We start from the raw sequence: 16,849 nt of genomic DNA, 5'->3' as shown, positions 1-16,849 counted from the left end.
ACAAATCCCGAGTCCTGCTACAGTTCAGAAAGAAGAGCCGTGTTTGGTTTAATTGTGATATTTTCCACCAGACAGTGGGGTCTAACGGTTTAACAAACACACTGAGCACAACATTCAACATGCGGCCAACTGTTTTTTATGTTAGAAGAGAACAGAGGTAGTAAAATAACGTTTTACTAACGACAGAGGAAGAGATGCAGATAGACAGAGACGCTACTGTGTCCAGAGAAAGCTGGAGAAGGCAGCAGAGGAGATTTTGTTGAAGGAAGGGAGAGAGAGGGGCATTATGGGGCTCCGGGTGGAGCCTGTAGTGAAGACCGCAGTACCTTTGAGTTTCTCCCGCATTAGCTTAAAGGCCTGAAGGGGTCTTAGTCTGGCTAGCACCTGCTCACGCTGGTTCATTAAAAGGGGACCAGGGAAAACAAGGGGGCCTATGAGGGGAAAGAGAAACTTTCACATGCATGGGGCAAAGCATCTCACAAATGGAAAATAAAATATGGTATATAACACATGGTGTATATAATGAGAAGGGAACATCCAGAAGCGAACCAACTCCCAGAGGAAACAAGCTCATGTGAAGTAGTTTAGATGATCTCTTTGGAGTATTATAGTATAGGAGGTAATAATAGAAGAAAATCTGATGGAAAATGTATGATGTGCTCATAATCCAGGAGAATGGATGCACGTTGCCTGTCCATCAAATTCTCCTGTCATATTATGGTGCAAAATAAAAATTATTTTGTTTTTGAGAGCTGGGTGATAAACCTAAAAACTTAAAAAATAAAATAAAAAATTGAGATTTTTAACAAAATAGTTGTTGCTGGCAAGTAGTAAATATTGATTAACATTAATAATTGATCCAAAATACCAGTAAAGACATTTATAATGTTACAAAAACAAATATTTTAATATCAAATAAATATAGTTTTATTCAGCAAAGAATCCTAAAAAAAATGGATCATTGTTTCCACAAACATATTAAGCAGTGCAACTGTTTTAAACATTGATAATAATTAGAAAAGTTTCTTCAGCATCAAATCAGCATATCAGAATGATTTCTGAAGGATCGTGTGAAAATGAAGACTGGAGGAATGATGCTGAAAATTCAGTGCTGCATCAAAGGAATAAATTACATTTTCAAACATATTAAAATAGAAAATGTAGTTCTTTCTGCATTTTTGATTAAATAAATGCAGCCTCAGTTAGCACCAGAGATGTCTTTCAAATATAGACCCCAAACTTTTAAACAGTAATGTATATCAGTTGCAAAAATAAGCTTTCATATATCACCCACCTCTGGCTTTACACAGTAAAATACTATGAAGATAAAAATAACCTGCATCCTAATGCAGTAGCATGTTGGAGTGTCTGGGTGTACTCGTCATACCTCGGCCCTCTTCCAGCCGGTGCCGGCGGTTGATGCGCTGTCTCTTCTCCTCCTGTCGAATCTGGGTGTGCTCCTCTATATTGACGCCTGGGGGAGGAGGGACAGGCACAGCTAAAATAACAGAGGTCCAGCACAGACAGGGGCCAACGGAGGAGAAAAATGAGAAACAACACAGGCAGGTGAATGATGAGCATGAGATGCAATGCAAGAGCAGAGAGATGATCCCAACAAAACACACACACACACAGACACACAGTGCTGCTTCACAAGGCAAACATACAGAGACGACACTGATCTGCATTAGGACTGCATTAGAGATGGCTAATTTATATATTTACACACACACATATATATATAAGACAGTATGGTTGAACACATGACAGGATGTGATTTGATGGCTATGGAACAGTAGTGAGTGTGACTGGATGACACCTCAGTACCTAACAGCAGGTCCAGCGGTATCATTTCCTTTACGGCATCAAAGATTCCTCTCTGTCTGGCCTCCTGACCATCCAGCTCTCTGGCACAAGCCTTACAGCAGCCACATGACGAACAGCCCGACTCACCAGAGCCACAGCCACAAATCCTGCAGAGGACAGACACAAACAAATAGTGATGCCACGAACTGCAGCAGTGACTTGATATATAGAATAATACATTTCAAAAGAAGAACGTCACAAATTACTACTATTCACATAAAGCATTTTTTTTAAATCAGCCTCCGCTCAATCTAAATAAGCAGCATGTATAAGCATGGCATCTTAAGGTTTAAAGGAATAGTAAGAATTGATTTAGATCACTTGCTCGTCAGTGGATGCTCTGCAGTGGATGGGTGCCGTCAGAATGAGAGTCCAAACAGCTGATAAAAACATCACAATAATCCACACCACTCCAGAACATCAATTCATATCTTGTGAAGAGAAAAGCTGCATGTTTGTAATAAACCCATCATTAAGGTGTTTTAACATTAAACGGTCACTTCTGGAGAGAACATCAGTCCATATCCCATAATAAAACTTCTCCAGTAAAACAATTCCATCACCTGCTTCTGACTCACTTTAAAACTAGCAGATACATTTGTTAGGAACTGTTTCTGTTCTGTGCATATTTCTCTCCTGATACAAACATGACTTTTTCGCTGAAAAAAGCAATTGTATTGATAGAAGACCAGTGTTAATTTCGTCAACAAAGACGAGGACGAAATATATCCGTTGACGAACATTTTTTTCTGTAAGGAAGACGAGACGATGACAAGCTAAAACTAATATATGATGATAAAAACTATGACGAAATGCATGCCACGCCTTCTTCAATAAGACGAAACGGGACTAATGTTATTTAAGGACTACCAGACATTCAAAATACATCCTATAGGTAACCGTGTTGTCCTTCAAAATGTGCGTCCCTGTCATTGGACAGCAAACGGATAAGGGGCGTCCGCATATCTAGTCTCAGTATGGCAGCCGCAGTGGATGGATAGGCTACCAAAACACAAACTAGCGATTTGAAACAATGGATCTTAAAAATGAGTTTGTTTCTTACAAACATGCAGCTTTTCACTTCACTGGAGTTGTGCTGGTGACTTGTGGATTATTATGATGTTTTAATCAGCTGTTTGGACTCTCATTCTGACGGCACCCATTCACTACAGGAGGATCTATTGGTGATAACAATGATACATTTTTCCAAATCTGTTGAGATTAATAAACAAACTCTTCCACAGTGTTAATTTCGTTGACGAAGACTATGACGAAAAATATTCGTCAACTAACCTTTTTCACGGACGAAAACTAAATAAAAACTAAATAAAAAGTCAGATATGATGACGAAAAACGTGACGAAATATAACTGACACTTTAGTCAACGAATAAAAATTAGACGAAAATATATGGGAGGGACGAATGGAGAAGAGATCCAATCAGAGCGAATCTTTGAGGGTAGGTTGATCTATGCAGAAACAGCCGAGCCATTTTAAAAAGTCGCGGCAAATGCAAGCGCAACAGCTAAACAAACGCAGCAGCAGTTACACAGAAAAGAGAACAAAGATGAGTTTGCAGAAATTCACACAGTTTCGAGGACGTTTTCATAACAGTTAAGTTGTTTACACAGGGAACTACACTGCGACCTTTTGAAATGCCATTTGGACCCAAATTTTTATGGGGTCGTAAATGTATCACTGATTATTTTTGTACCTACTTATGTGTAATGCTATGTTTTAATATGAGCATTTATTAAAACAGAAATGTGTATTTTAAGAATACGTTTTATAACGTGCTCCGAGCATTCAACGCATCAAGTTGGCTTCAGCCCCGCAATGCGGGAAAGTTGAACTGAGCAGCTGGTTACTCGCACAACACTGAATCGAGCTCTCCTTCAGGACGTTTGCGTCCTCCTGCACCTGAATGAACAAATACAAATCGCATTTTAAATAAACATAAGAAAAAGAGCGAAAAGTGAAAGAGCTCAATTCAGCAGCGCGGTGTTCTGGTGTTCAGGGAGCAAGCAGAGACGCGTCTCAAAGTCTTCTTGCTTTTGTACCGACAACAAATACATACTAAATATGTCGAAATACCCGTCTTGGAAAGTGTGTTCGAAAAAGTCTGTAGTTATGTCTTCAGTGAAAGTAAAGAGTTGGAAAGAAATCGGATGCGTATCTTTATAATGGATGCATTTGTCTCTTAAAGTGACCGCGCCTAATTTACTAGCTCTGCTGTCAGTGTCTTTAATGTATGAAAATGAAAGTAAATCACTCACTGCTCTTGATTTAATTACTTTGTAGTTTTAACAAGAATTTATCCAAAGTCAATCCAAAAATCAGATAGAATAGATTATATTGTTTTACTAGTGACTAAAAAATAATAGGGACCTGACCATGTTTTGCTTAAGTGTTTCTTTCTTTAATTGCTAATGCAACCTTTTCACACCACAGACTGAACCAAATTAAGCATTGCATCCGACATTATCAAGATGAATTTGTTGTTCTGACACAGTTTAATCCTGAGTTATTGTCATATTTTATTACCAATTTCTAAACTACAGGCAAATAAACTGTGATATTGTAAGAAACGTTGAAGGTGTCTGAATACATTTTGGTTTGATTGTGTATTTTATTTTACAGTGAAGACTATGCAGTGCTATTTTAAATGAACAAAAACAAACTTAAAAAAAAAGTAAACTTTGTGTAAATAGCACAAATAAAAAATTGAATGAACAAACAATACAAATATAATATATGTGGTTGTCTATTTCAATAATACTGTACTTCATCTTGAAAGAATGTCATATGCATTGCATATCATTCAGGACGAATGCATATCTTTTTCAGAGAGCATGTATATTTTTCATTGAGAGCAGGCCTTATGTTTATTTTATAAATACCATTCCATAACAGACTGATGGAAACATTTAGTCAAGTCAACTAAGTTGACTTTGTTCTACTAAAAAAAAAAACTAGACTAAGACTAAAAGACTTAAGACTAGACTAAGACTAAAACTCTTATGATATTTAGTCGACTAAAACTAGACTAAGACTAAAACATTTCAGATGACTAAAATGTGACTAAAACTAAATGGTGTGTTATTCAAAAGACTAAGACTAAGACTAAATCCGAATTCGCTGTCAAAATTAACACTGCTCTTCCACATCTCAGACGGCCTGAAGATGAGTACATTTACATTTTTTGGTTAAACTATTTTCTTAAAATAATAAGACAATGTCTTTTCAAGAGCAAGAGGTCAGTTCTTTTCACTTGTTCTCACTCTAACCCAGAGGTGTCAAACTCAATTCCTGGAGGGCTGGAGCCTGCAACACGCATACCATGTAGTTTTCAAATAATCCTGAAGGACTTGATTAGTTGGATCAGGTGGGAATTTAGTTTGACACCCCTGCTCTAACCACAGTACATTACTTTATGTGGGCCAACTAAAAAAAATTGTGTTTTCATGTCAATTTCTTATTCTGAATATTGTCAATAGCTGGATAATGGTGATCCGTGTAATCTGTGTTTGGTTTCTCTCACCCTCCTGGCGCTCTGTCAGGTCTGCCGCTGCTCACACAGCTGGCTCCGTACCCGGTGCAGTCTCCACACACGGTGCACACCATACACTGGTCCAGCTTCCACTTGTGCATGCCTGGCTGACACATCATAGACTTCTCCTCCTTCTCATCCAGCTCGTCCTCCAAGTCCTCGTCCATTGCGGTGGCCATGTTCTCCACTCCGAACGCTATGGCAAGAAAACATCAAATATCACAAACACCCTTTCTGACCACACATCTTGAGAATAATCACAGCATGTGTCAGAATCAACTTCAATAATATCCTTTTCCCTTTTAAAGTTTTGTGATAGAAGCACCAAATAAGGTCAGGAAAAATGATTTCGCTATCACTCTTGTTTGTTGTCTCTTTCTGAAGATGGTCAGAAGTTTTCAGGGCTTTTTCGTTCTGTATAATTGTCATGTTTAGTTTGAAAAGCTTGAGAAGTCCTCACCCTTCCCTGCCTGGCTCATGGCTCCAGTGTCTCGGCCACACTGGCCCTTGTTGTTCACTCCAAATGTCCACACCTCCCCGCTCTTGGTCAGGACACAGGTGTGAGCTTTTCCCATGGCTACCTGAGTTACAAAGTGTCCCTTCAGATCGGACACCTGGCCTGTGATGATGAGAGGAGGGAAACAAATTAACCATTACAACAATTCTTCCCATAATAGTTTAAAACGAAGAAGCTGGCAAGAGAAAAGTTACTTATATCTCAAGCAGTGTTAGTGAATAAAATGACCTGATGATATTTCATTTTGGAGTAACCATCAATCACAGCTTATTCATTTTCATGAACATTTAAGTGCAAAGTAAATTGCGATTAATGGCATCAAAAATAAAAATGTTGTTTACATAATATATGTGTGTGTTTATATATACATAATAAATATACACAGAACACACACATATATGATGCAACAAAACCGTTTACTTTGTATGCGATTAATCGCGATTAATTGTTTGACAGCACTAAAACTTATCAGAACATTTTTTGTCTGTTATTACAAATACTTAATGTAGGGGCAAATGATTTGAAAACTCTGACAGAAACATGGAATCCAGTCATATAAATGTAATTTACAAGAAAGCCGGTCAACCACATCTTAATTATAACTAGTCTAACTTACGATCATAACACCAGGTTTACATATAGACTAAGTTGGTTATGTCTAAAATGAAAGTAAACAGAGAAAAATGGATGTGTGTCTGTATATTAGATGTGTGCAGGTCATAAAGGGACAGGACTGAACATGCTGCCAATTACCCCGCCACATACCGGTCTGGCATGTATACTACATTGTTTTGTGTCTGTTTCACGTGTGTATGCAGTCATTTCTTGAGACGGATTGGATTGGATAGAGAAAGCTCTGGCTTCGTGTGGATGTAACCTAAAGTTACAAACACCTACAGTTTGAAGACTGAATATGCATATGAATTTGAATATGCATCAAGTGGTTTCATATCCTAAAACTGTTCTTTATTTAAAAAATATGACTCAGTGAACTGCGATCCGAGTATCCCATGTGTAGAGCATGAACTGCAGGAATATTTGCTATTTCAGCAAAGTTAAGCTGGCAGGAAAAAAATAATCGAAACCACCATATTTGGATGTTCAGACTAAATAGATCCCCCTTTTTGTGAATGTGGAGCATGTACTGGCTCTAAATAATCTCTCGCACAGGAGACAGATATACAGTCTTACAGACAGCTTTATGACAGGTCATCATTTCATCCCTGCCATCTTTAACGGGGATCTGGTAGGTTCATCACTTACTGGTACTGTCACTGTAAACGGCATCCTTGCCAAACATGTAGAGCTCTCCATCTTTAGTGACAATGCTGCTACTGCCATTGTTGCAGGCCGTGTAGATGGCCGTCTTGGTCTCCAGTTTGATCATCTTCTTGGGTTTGTAGGGCTTTGGTTGTCTCCTGCTCTTTGCTAAAAACAAACACGGTTGAGCTATGTGCTAAAACATCAGTATAGCAGATCAAGCGTGTACATGATAATAATTTCCGTCATACTTGACTCTCCGTCCTCCCCTTTGCTGGCGGAGCCCGTGAAGAAGACGCTCCCATCCTCCGCCACCAGCAGGGCGTGGGAGCCGTCATGGCCCACCGAGAACTGCACAATCTTGGGTGACTTCGTAACTGGCAGCTCCACCCACTTCCCAGCCGACGGGCCGCCCTGCTTGATACCGAGGCTCTGATACTTTCCAGTATAGTAGATCTGCATCAGAGGAGAGGAAGACATTCATGTTTACATCTCCCTTGGGTGTTATTAAGTCCGTGCACAATGGCTTCACAAATAACTCTGTCAGATAAAAGAAATGAAGCGCTGAGAGATATTCAAGAACTGTCACATGGACACTAATCAAGGCACTCAAGTACTGATGGGACAACTATTTTGCACCAGCCAATAATTGCACCCAACTGGAGTTATAAAAGGGAAAGTTCATGAAAATATATAATATCTGTCATTATTTACTTAACTTCTTTTCATTCTAAATTTGTATGATTTTTTTACTCTTCCATAGACTGTATAAGTATTCCAAATGACTTTGTGCTTTATATTCCAAGTCATTTGAAGCTTCTGAAATATTCTCTCCATTGTTTTTAGAAAATATGATTTGTGTAAATTGAATGTTAGTTGGTTACAACATATTCAAGAATAAATGCTATATATGTACCATTCAACAAACCTTGCATGACATGTCTTGATGTGTCCCGAGTTTTTAATCATTTATATGTTTTATTTTTTATTTATCATATTTTTTTGTTGTTGTGTGTATTTGTCCTTGTTAGCTTTTATATGTGTCAGGTTTCATTATTTTTTTATTTTTTGTTTTAATTTAGCACATCAAGTTAAACAATTAAAATAAGAAATGTTGAGTATATGTTTTTATATTTTACTTGTTTATTAAATGTAGTAAATGATTTTGTTTTATGGTTTTAGTCTCAGGTCACTATAATAACCCTGAAACACACATATAATGATATTACTGACTTTTTAAAACTCATTTTAGTAAAGCGTTTGGAAATCTTAGAGGTCATAAATGAAATATAGTATTACAGTATTTTTAAACAAAACTGTGTCATGTGGGAGGCTAATAGTGCACTTCTGGAATGGTAAACACAATAACTACAATCAATGATGACAGAAAACTCACGTCAGCATTTCTGCAGTCCATTAATGTGCGTGTGTGAAAAACTACATGACCTTCTTTTATTGCAGTCCATGGCGTTTATTGGGAAAGATGCCCAGTCACGACTCCAGGGCTGTTTTTACAGCCACGCTCACTGGACTGGATAATCTCCAGATAAGGTAAAGAGTGAGTGTAGTCTTACAGAATGATAAACCTACAGCGGCTCTCATATCTCATGAGGCCTGGCACACACCGCACCTCCCTAAAACACACTCCATCACTACACATCAATCAGACACACCCAGCGTCCGTGTTTAACTTTTTGCCACACCTGACAATGGCAGGTCAACTGAGATAATTGCCCAGCCATAAATTATTAACCGATATTATTTAACAAAGCTTTTTTTAACTTGCTAATCAAGTTAGTTGCCAGATGTCTAAACTGTTTTATGTACTTGCCAAAGCCAATTTGTACTTGCATTAATGCTCATTGTGTGTCAGTTTTGGATCCTGGCCACTACACCCTGCATTTGTACTGCTTTAGGATCACGTGTAAATACACACAAGCTGTGCTCACTTTGGCCTCTCAAACGCTCCAGCCTCACCGAGTGTCAAAAAGCCTCTGCGCTCAACTGGAAGGGTAGAATAATCAAATTAGTTCCAGTTATTTAAGCATGTGTGCGGCTCTACAGGCTGCCGTCGCTTTCACACCAGAGACCGCATCACTGCCATGAGCACTGCCCAATAGACCTATTCTCAACCTCACACACCGCCGAAACAAGCAGGTACACACTTACTCACTCACACAACCGCCATCTGAAGTAGATTTAAGAGGAGCGCAACATAAACGTGCATATTTAATGGCCAGATGATTGTGCACTAGCTGAGCACTATGCTTCAGTGCACTTTTATTACTTGTCAACAGACTCAGGGTTTTCTAATCGTACAAAATAATTTCTTTTACTTCTAGTTTGGATTCACAGTCATTTCACTGAACAAAAATAAATGTATATATGCATTTATGCATTTCTTTTTAACAATTTTATGCTTATATTTATTATTTATATATTGACTATAGAAACCTCATTTTAGGACCATTAAGATATTTTTCACATGGTGATTTTTATTCAATTATCATTAAATACAAAAAAAATTAAATCAGCAACTAATTACCTACAGTAAAAAAAAAAAAAATAATACCTCAAACACATACAATTTAGCAAAACTGCTAAATCATACATACACTTAATTGACATGGAAATTGCATCTTAATGCAAAACATGATCATAAACCAGAAGTTGCGACAGACTACCATACTGCAATATTGCACATTCCATACTGTACATTCAAACTACATCAAACTATTAATCGTGATTAATCGCAACCAAAATAACTTTTTGTTTACATGATATATGTGTGTATACTGTGTATATCTATTATGCATATAAGAATACAAACACATGCATATATTTAAGAAAAAATTGTTAGGTCAATTGGTAGAGCATTGCTAATCAAGCGCAAGGTTGGGGGTTCGATTCCCCGGGAACACATGATAGGTAAAGATTGATAGCCTGAGTTCAATGTAAGTCGCTATGAATAAAAACGTCTGCTAAATGCATAAATTGAATTGAATTTAATATTTATATAATATAAATATATATAAATGTTTATACATGGAAATATGAAAAATATATATATATACTGTATGTGTGTGTATTCATATATACACATGATAAATATACACAGTACACACATTATATTATGTAAACAAAAACATTTATTTTGGATGCGATTAATCACAATTAATCGTTTGACAGCACTAATTATAAGATAAAGGACTCTGATTAAAGATTACAAGGTTAACAAAACCATAAATACATACACATATTGGATTTCAAGTATATGTATAAGTTTTTATTTCATATTAATATAAAAGTCCTTAAATAGGCTTAGGTTCCAATATATACTTTCTTAAATCCCTAACATGTTCTGCAAAGGTTTACTGGCATTCAGCCAATCATGATCTGCTTTATCTCGACTTCTAAGCTGATGCTGTAAATATGTTAGCACTTCCACCACCACGTATTTCAGACGCAGTTAAATACCAGCACAGAGACACTGAAGAATATAGAGAGGTATGTCTACCTTCCCAGAAGCCGTTTTCATCAAAGCAAACTCTCTGCCAGCTCCAATCAGGGCTGCTTCCTCATCAAACCCTGTGCCTGAGGACATAAACACACACACCGCAAAAGAGACAACAACAAGTTAGTTCATTTCAATGCGCTTCCTCTTAAACACTGATGTGCATGTGTAGATGTGTGTGCACAGAAGCGCCGCTCTCACTGATGATATGAAGGTCTTTCTCCAGGTCAAAGAGGGAGATGCCACAGGCATGAAGACACTTCCTGGCCAGTTTGAGCTGCAGTTCCTGCTGTAGGGCCGGGTCTGAGCTGGTGGCGTAGATCCGCACCACAAAGCCATCCTAAATAAACCCAAACATACACACAAAAACATGAATCTTCCTAAAAACTACACCTGCTTGTCAATGGAAAGTCAATGTTTGGTAGCGAGTAGAAGCATTTAAAGCATAATTATATGGTTTTAAACATTTAAGATGAGCTGCAATAGGAAGTTCTTTAGGAGAGTGATGTGAGGTATTTTTTCAATGCAAAAAACCCCAGCTAAATACGCAAATTCATCTACAGGCAAGCATTTGTAGGTTGATTGCGCTAAAGAGATGTTTTGATTACACTTTATTGTACAGTATTTGCACTTTCAGTGTATTTACCCAGGAGAATACTCATAATATACCCTAACTACATGAGTTAAGTTAGGTTTAGGGATAGATCCAGGATTACTACCTAGTTAATTACATATTTATTACACATTTATTGTAATTGCTATAAGTACATAAGAACAGGACTGTAAAATGTTTTCAACACATTGTTCTGTTTGTTTGAACGTCCCAGTTAGTTTGACATAGTGATCTTCTCTTGAAATAGCAACCAATGGCGGGACTATCTGTTGCAGCAATTCTGTTACATTCCTTCTGTCTTGGTAAATTGCCAAACCAAACTCAAGCCTAGGAACTATTTGGGATTTTGCAGTGTCACTCTTTTGCTCACTTCAACTGCAGCCTTTGAATACTTCCTTCACAACTATCTTTCTGCTAGTTAGTGAGCTTTATGCACTGCCTGGACTGATTTGCACATACGCAGTCCTAATAATGACATTTTATGGAAATTTCATGGACAACAAAAGGTCCACTGTAAATAGTGTAGTGACTTTTCATACAAAAAAAATCACTAAGCAGCTTTCTAATCTGCGTTGTTGATCAACTTGAATCTGTTGCAAAATATAAATTGAGTCATTCCTTCTGGCATGAAAATTCCTACTGAAATTACTGGATTTTGCTCATAGCAATCATACTTTCAATAAAAAGAGAGATCTATTTCATTAAAAATGAAAAACAAAACCAAAGTCTTGTGGAACGACATAAGGGTGAGTCATTGATGATAATTTTTGAACTATACCTTTATAAAGTTGCAGGTTTGCAGCGTTGCATTAATGTGGAGTAGACTGCATATTTTCACATTTTGAATTTCCTAATGTTTTTTGTTTGTTTTTATTACAAACAGGAGCCTAGAGACATCATATCCTGCTTTTTTACTATGATAATTCTGCATACCTAAAGTCCAGTGTGACCGCGTTTTAATACTGAACAGTTAAACTTTCTTCTGATGACAGCTCACCAGAATAGTCATAATCTCAGAGGCTTTGACACCATTAGAGGTTTTAGCCTCTCATCTGAGGAAGCACAGTGAGCATGTGAGAGTCAAAGAAAGAATTTAACTGTGTTAGCATTACACATGGGAGATGCAAAGCAAAAACGCACCCTCACTAGCAGCAGCCTCAGACATACTGATCCAGCTTCATCCAGAAACACACACACTTCAGGGTGTGTACAATATGGGTGAGACTAGGGTTTGCAGTCTGTGAGTTTGCATATGTGTGAGCATGTGATAAAAAATAGAAAACGACACACTGCAGTCTTTGTAAGTGAGTGAGATTTCAAACACCTCGCTCTTTGCTCCAGACAAAATCACGCTGCTAACAAATATACATGGCATAACAGTTCATAGCATTAACCCTTAACACCCCCACCCCCAGCACACCCTCACTTATCATCTCTCATTCATGTATGCATAAAGAGATCATCAAATGAATTATCACATCCCCTCCCCGTACTGCTGCCCACTCACAATCAGTCCTAAGAGAAATGCCCACGTCCACTGCTGCAGTCCCTCCCCTGCCTACATGGCTATTATGTACAAGCACATATAGAGACACACACACACACACACACACACAGCACGGCTGAAATGGGTTGAAACAAAAGAGATCAGGTGCTGCTGACAGCCACAATCACACCACTTGAGAAAAAGGCACTGATCGTGTTTGTATGATGTGCAGGGGGAGGAAACGAGGAATCTGTTGTCGTCTGATGAAGACCGCAGCATGGAGAGAACAGGCTGTTCATTTTAAATTTCACAAACTAAACATTTCTTGGGGTTCTTGCACTATTATCCATCTATTAAACTCTCAGACTCACAGTCTAATGGTGTGTTCACACCAAACGTGAAGAATATATTCCCATCGCGTCCTTCGCTCTAGATCACTCGGGGGATGTTTTTCGCGTCACTCGTGCTTTGTTTTTTATTTGTGCGAGTCAGGCCAAAAACATCCGCAAGTATAAACATGTTAAGGATAAAATACGATTGTGTCTGGGTTCACAACACAATACAGAGGCAGAAACAACTCGGTGAAGTTGTATCATAGATTTTGGGGTGCCCGCAAACAGCTACAATATTGAGCTTCTCCATTTTCTGATTCAACCAGATGTGCCAATAAGCTCAGGCGAATTTTCAGCTGGAGTTTAAACGTTTTAACTTGTGCAGAAGACTCGATTGAGGCGAATATCTCATGTTCGTTGGCAAACCGTCATTCGCATTGCCTGACGCAAATTCACCTCTATTCGTGTCTTTGCATTGACTTTGTATGTAATCTACTCGCGTGAATAATTACATTTGTGTTTGGTGTTAATACACCATAAGAGAACCATCTGAACACTTGTCTTGATTGGCAACATTAGTTGGTTGGAAAAATTATTGAAGAATTAACTGTTAAATGACTGTTCAACTGTTAAAATATTACTGTTTAACATAAGCATGTTTCTAGCAAGTTTTCATAAGCAAGAAACTTTAAACAGCAGGGGGAAAAAATTAAAATAAAAAGCACATGCAAATATTTTTATTAGAGGTCTACCAATTTATCAGTTTTGCCGATTAATCGGCACTGATAGATGTAGAACAATCGCTTATCGGCAAAAATCCATGTGGGGTAAAATTAAAATGGAAAAAAAACGGAATCCAGAAAAATTAACAGAATTTGGAAATAAAATGGAATTTAGGAAAAAATTAAACAGATTTAATAGGGCCCTATTAGAGTGGTAATTTCAACATTTTGTTATTACTGTTATTATTATTATTATTATTATTATTACTACAATTTTTTTTGTAAATTAAAACTATTTTAGTTTTTTGTTGTTGTTGTTTTTTCAGTATCAATTTTAAAAACTATCAGTTAATTAATTGGAATTGGCCAGTGTGGTCCAGCCTTGCTATCGTTATCGGCAAAATCCAATATCGGTCGACCTCTAAGTTTTATATATACACATTAAGTCGTATACAGGGAGTCGTAAGATTTTTTAATGCTTTTGAAAGACATCTCTTATACTCACAATGAATACATTTATTTGATAAAAAATACAGTAAAAACAGTAATATTGTGAAATATTATTACAATTTAAAATAACCATTTCCTATTTGGATATATTTTAAAATTTAATTTATTACAGTGATGCAAAGCTGAATTTTTAGCATCATTACTCCAGTCTTCAGTGTCACGTGATCCTTCAGAAATCATTCTAATATGCTGATTTGCTGCTCAAGAAAACCGTAAAAACAGTAACAACTATTGTAAACAACTATCATTGTAAATGTATCTTTTTTTTTTTCAAGATTCTTCAATGAATAGAAAGTTAAAATGAACCGCATTTATTTGATGTAGGAACATTCTGTAACATTAGAAAATGTCTTTACTAAAATGTCTTGATATCATCCTTGATGGATAAAGGCATTTATTACTAAAAAACAAAACATTTAGAACTTTAGTGCATTACATTATATTACATTATTCTGAGCAATTCCTTTGCTCAGTAGACCTTCACAAATCAGTATAATCATTACCAAAGAAAGCCTGATATATACAATTATATTTATATTCAATAAATATCTCTCGCTTTGTTTGCCATCTAAGATCGATTTTTTCCACTTGGCACAGTGCATTGTGGGATTGCCTTCACCATGAAGAATTTATACATAGTTGCCTTTTCATTTGATATAATTATGCAGCCCACATTTTGAATAAGCCTTTGTGACTATGATGCATCCAAAGACAGCTCACTAGGTTTTGCCAAATAATAAAACCACTTACATCTTTGCAGGCTGCAATCTGGTTGATATATTCTCCATCAGTGAATATGATATTCTGACCATCTGCTTGTAGACCTGAGAAGAGAGACATTTTAATTTATTATAGACACTTTTTTACAGTTCCAGACTACATTCCAAATTACAGGAACATTACACTGAAGAAACGCTTGTTAATCAACATAATACATTTTATTTTATATAAACTACTTCATAAAACTACATAATATATTCATTGCTTTGTAGATGACAAATTAAAGGCTATTGACAATTCATGGAAATAAGGGACAAGCCCCTAAATACATCCTCTTTAAATTGGAAACATGTCAACACAGATAAGACAGGAGTGCTGGTCAAGCCATTTATTTGCTCTGATCTTAGCGATCAATAGCACATAAGAGGGGCGTTTGTACCTGGCATTGTGATGGTGCCCTCCTGCTCCAGAGTCTCTGGGTTGATCTTAATGGCCGCCATACTGTGACTGTTCATGTCTCGATACAGCAAACAACCCTGTAAAGCAAACCGCCACAGGAACATTTCTTTTGTAAGGCTGTTCAATGAATGTCATTTTTGGTTGAAAACCTCATAAGCACCTAATGCTTCATTTATGCCATATTAAGTACTGTATATAGACAGACAATCGCAAGAAGCTCATAAAACAAGAGGTCAGTACCTGGGCAAATCCCAGCCATGACCTCTTCTCCTTACGGTTCCTGATCCGTGATGTGGAGTTGTACACATGGCCCTGCAATCAACAGCCTCTTATTAGCAGCTACACAAACACATGGATGTACAACCTGCTGCATCAGCAATGCAAACCACATCCACAACTTCACAAATCTCAAAATTATCTGTATGGAAACATTCAAATTGCACATAAGGAAGTTTTATATACTTATTTAGTGCTTAGTAAAATTAACTTCTATAATTTGAATTGTGCAGTAAATAAAGGATGTCTTTACCCGCACAGTGCCACTGTACCCAGAGCCCACTTTGTAGAGGCCATCTTTACAGAGCAGGTAGAGGAAGGAACCATCAGTCTGAAGAAGACAGCGTTCATCTTCATCGATGTTCACCTCCTTCAGAACCCATTTGTTCATTAGTGCGGCTCTCTTGATGCCGTTCCCAAACCAGTCCTGGATCTGGATCTTTCCCACCAGCACTGCCTGCACGCTCCTCTGAAGGGCATTCAGGATTGTTGGAACCTTTTGTTACACAAATATAATCGGGTCAGAGAGTTCTTAAAAATAGTCTTCAAGAGTTCCTGAGCATTCTTCACCTAGAGAATGCACACAAATACAGAGTTACATTTCATGTCTTCTTGCACTTAAACGGACAAATTCACAAAAATGGCAAGATGCCCATCTTATTGAGTATCCTGTAAACCGCTCATTTAAGTGAAAAAAGAAAAAAAAAGAAATTTTTTATTATTTATTAATTTTATTCTAATTAGTGACAGTATATTACATCTGTGCAATACACTGTATATAAAAAAATTATAATACATAGTTTTAAATAACGATTATTGGAGTACACTTCTTTATTATTTCTATTTGTACCATTTGCTAGCAATTTCTGAGTAAAACTGTTGCAGTAAATAAATCCTGGGTTGTTTTTTTCAGTGTAGGTCTTAAACTGACAGCAGCTTAATTTAGCCTACCTTTCATTTGATAACTTTATTTAATTTCTGTTGTATTTCATACTGTTCCTGAATGCTACTGTTAGAATGTTTTC

General features: G+C 37.1%; 1 protein-coding gene across 17 annotated transcripts in view; it reads right to left on the bottom strand.

Moving 5' to 3' along the window:
* The window catches only part of LOC113109035 (MYC binding protein 2), a 111,116-nt gene that overhangs the window by 74,650 nt on the left and 19,617 nt on the right, over positions 1–16,849 (bottom strand). For 13 of the 17 annotated variants that reach the window (XM_026272530.1, XM_026272529.1, XM_026272534.1 and 10 more), the window contains exons 6-18: positions 16,078–16,320; positions 15,789–15,860; positions 15,529–15,625; positions 15,120–15,193; positions 10,908–11,046; positions 10,710–10,786; positions 7,444–7,648; positions 7,196–7,360; positions 5,876–6,034; positions 5,407–5,611; positions 1,828–1,973; positions 1,388–1,498; positions 327–431 (exon numbers count right to left, since the gene is read on the bottom strand). In XM_026272530.1, coding sequence (XP_026128315.1) covers positions 327–431; positions 1,388–1,498; positions 1,828–1,973; positions 5,407–5,611; positions 5,876–6,034; positions 7,196–7,360; positions 7,444–7,648; positions 10,710–10,786; positions 10,908–11,046; positions 15,120–15,193; positions 15,529–15,625; positions 15,789–15,860; positions 16,078–16,320 — 1,798 coding nt within the window. The remainder of the gene's footprint in view (positions 1–326; positions 432–1,387; positions 1,499–1,827; positions 1,974–5,406; positions 5,612–5,875; positions 6,035–7,195; positions 7,361–7,443; positions 7,649–10,709; positions 10,787–10,907; positions 11,047–15,119; positions 15,194–15,528; positions 15,626–15,788; positions 15,861–16,077; positions 16,321–16,849) is intronic. The other 4 variants (XM_026272531.1, XM_026272546.1, XM_026272535.1 and 1 more) reach the window with 3 other exon arrangements.

The sequence above is a fragment of the Carassius auratus genome, chromosome 9 (assembly GCF_003368295.1).
Source record: "Carassius auratus strain Wakin chromosome 9, ASM336829v1, whole genome shotgun sequence".
NCBI classification, from domain to species: domain Eukaryota; kingdom Metazoa; phylum Chordata; class Actinopteri; order Cypriniformes; family Cyprinidae; genus Carassius; species Carassius auratus.
The sequence above is the reverse complement of the archived record's forward strand: the minus strand, read 5'-3'. Positions and strand labels throughout refer to the sequence as shown.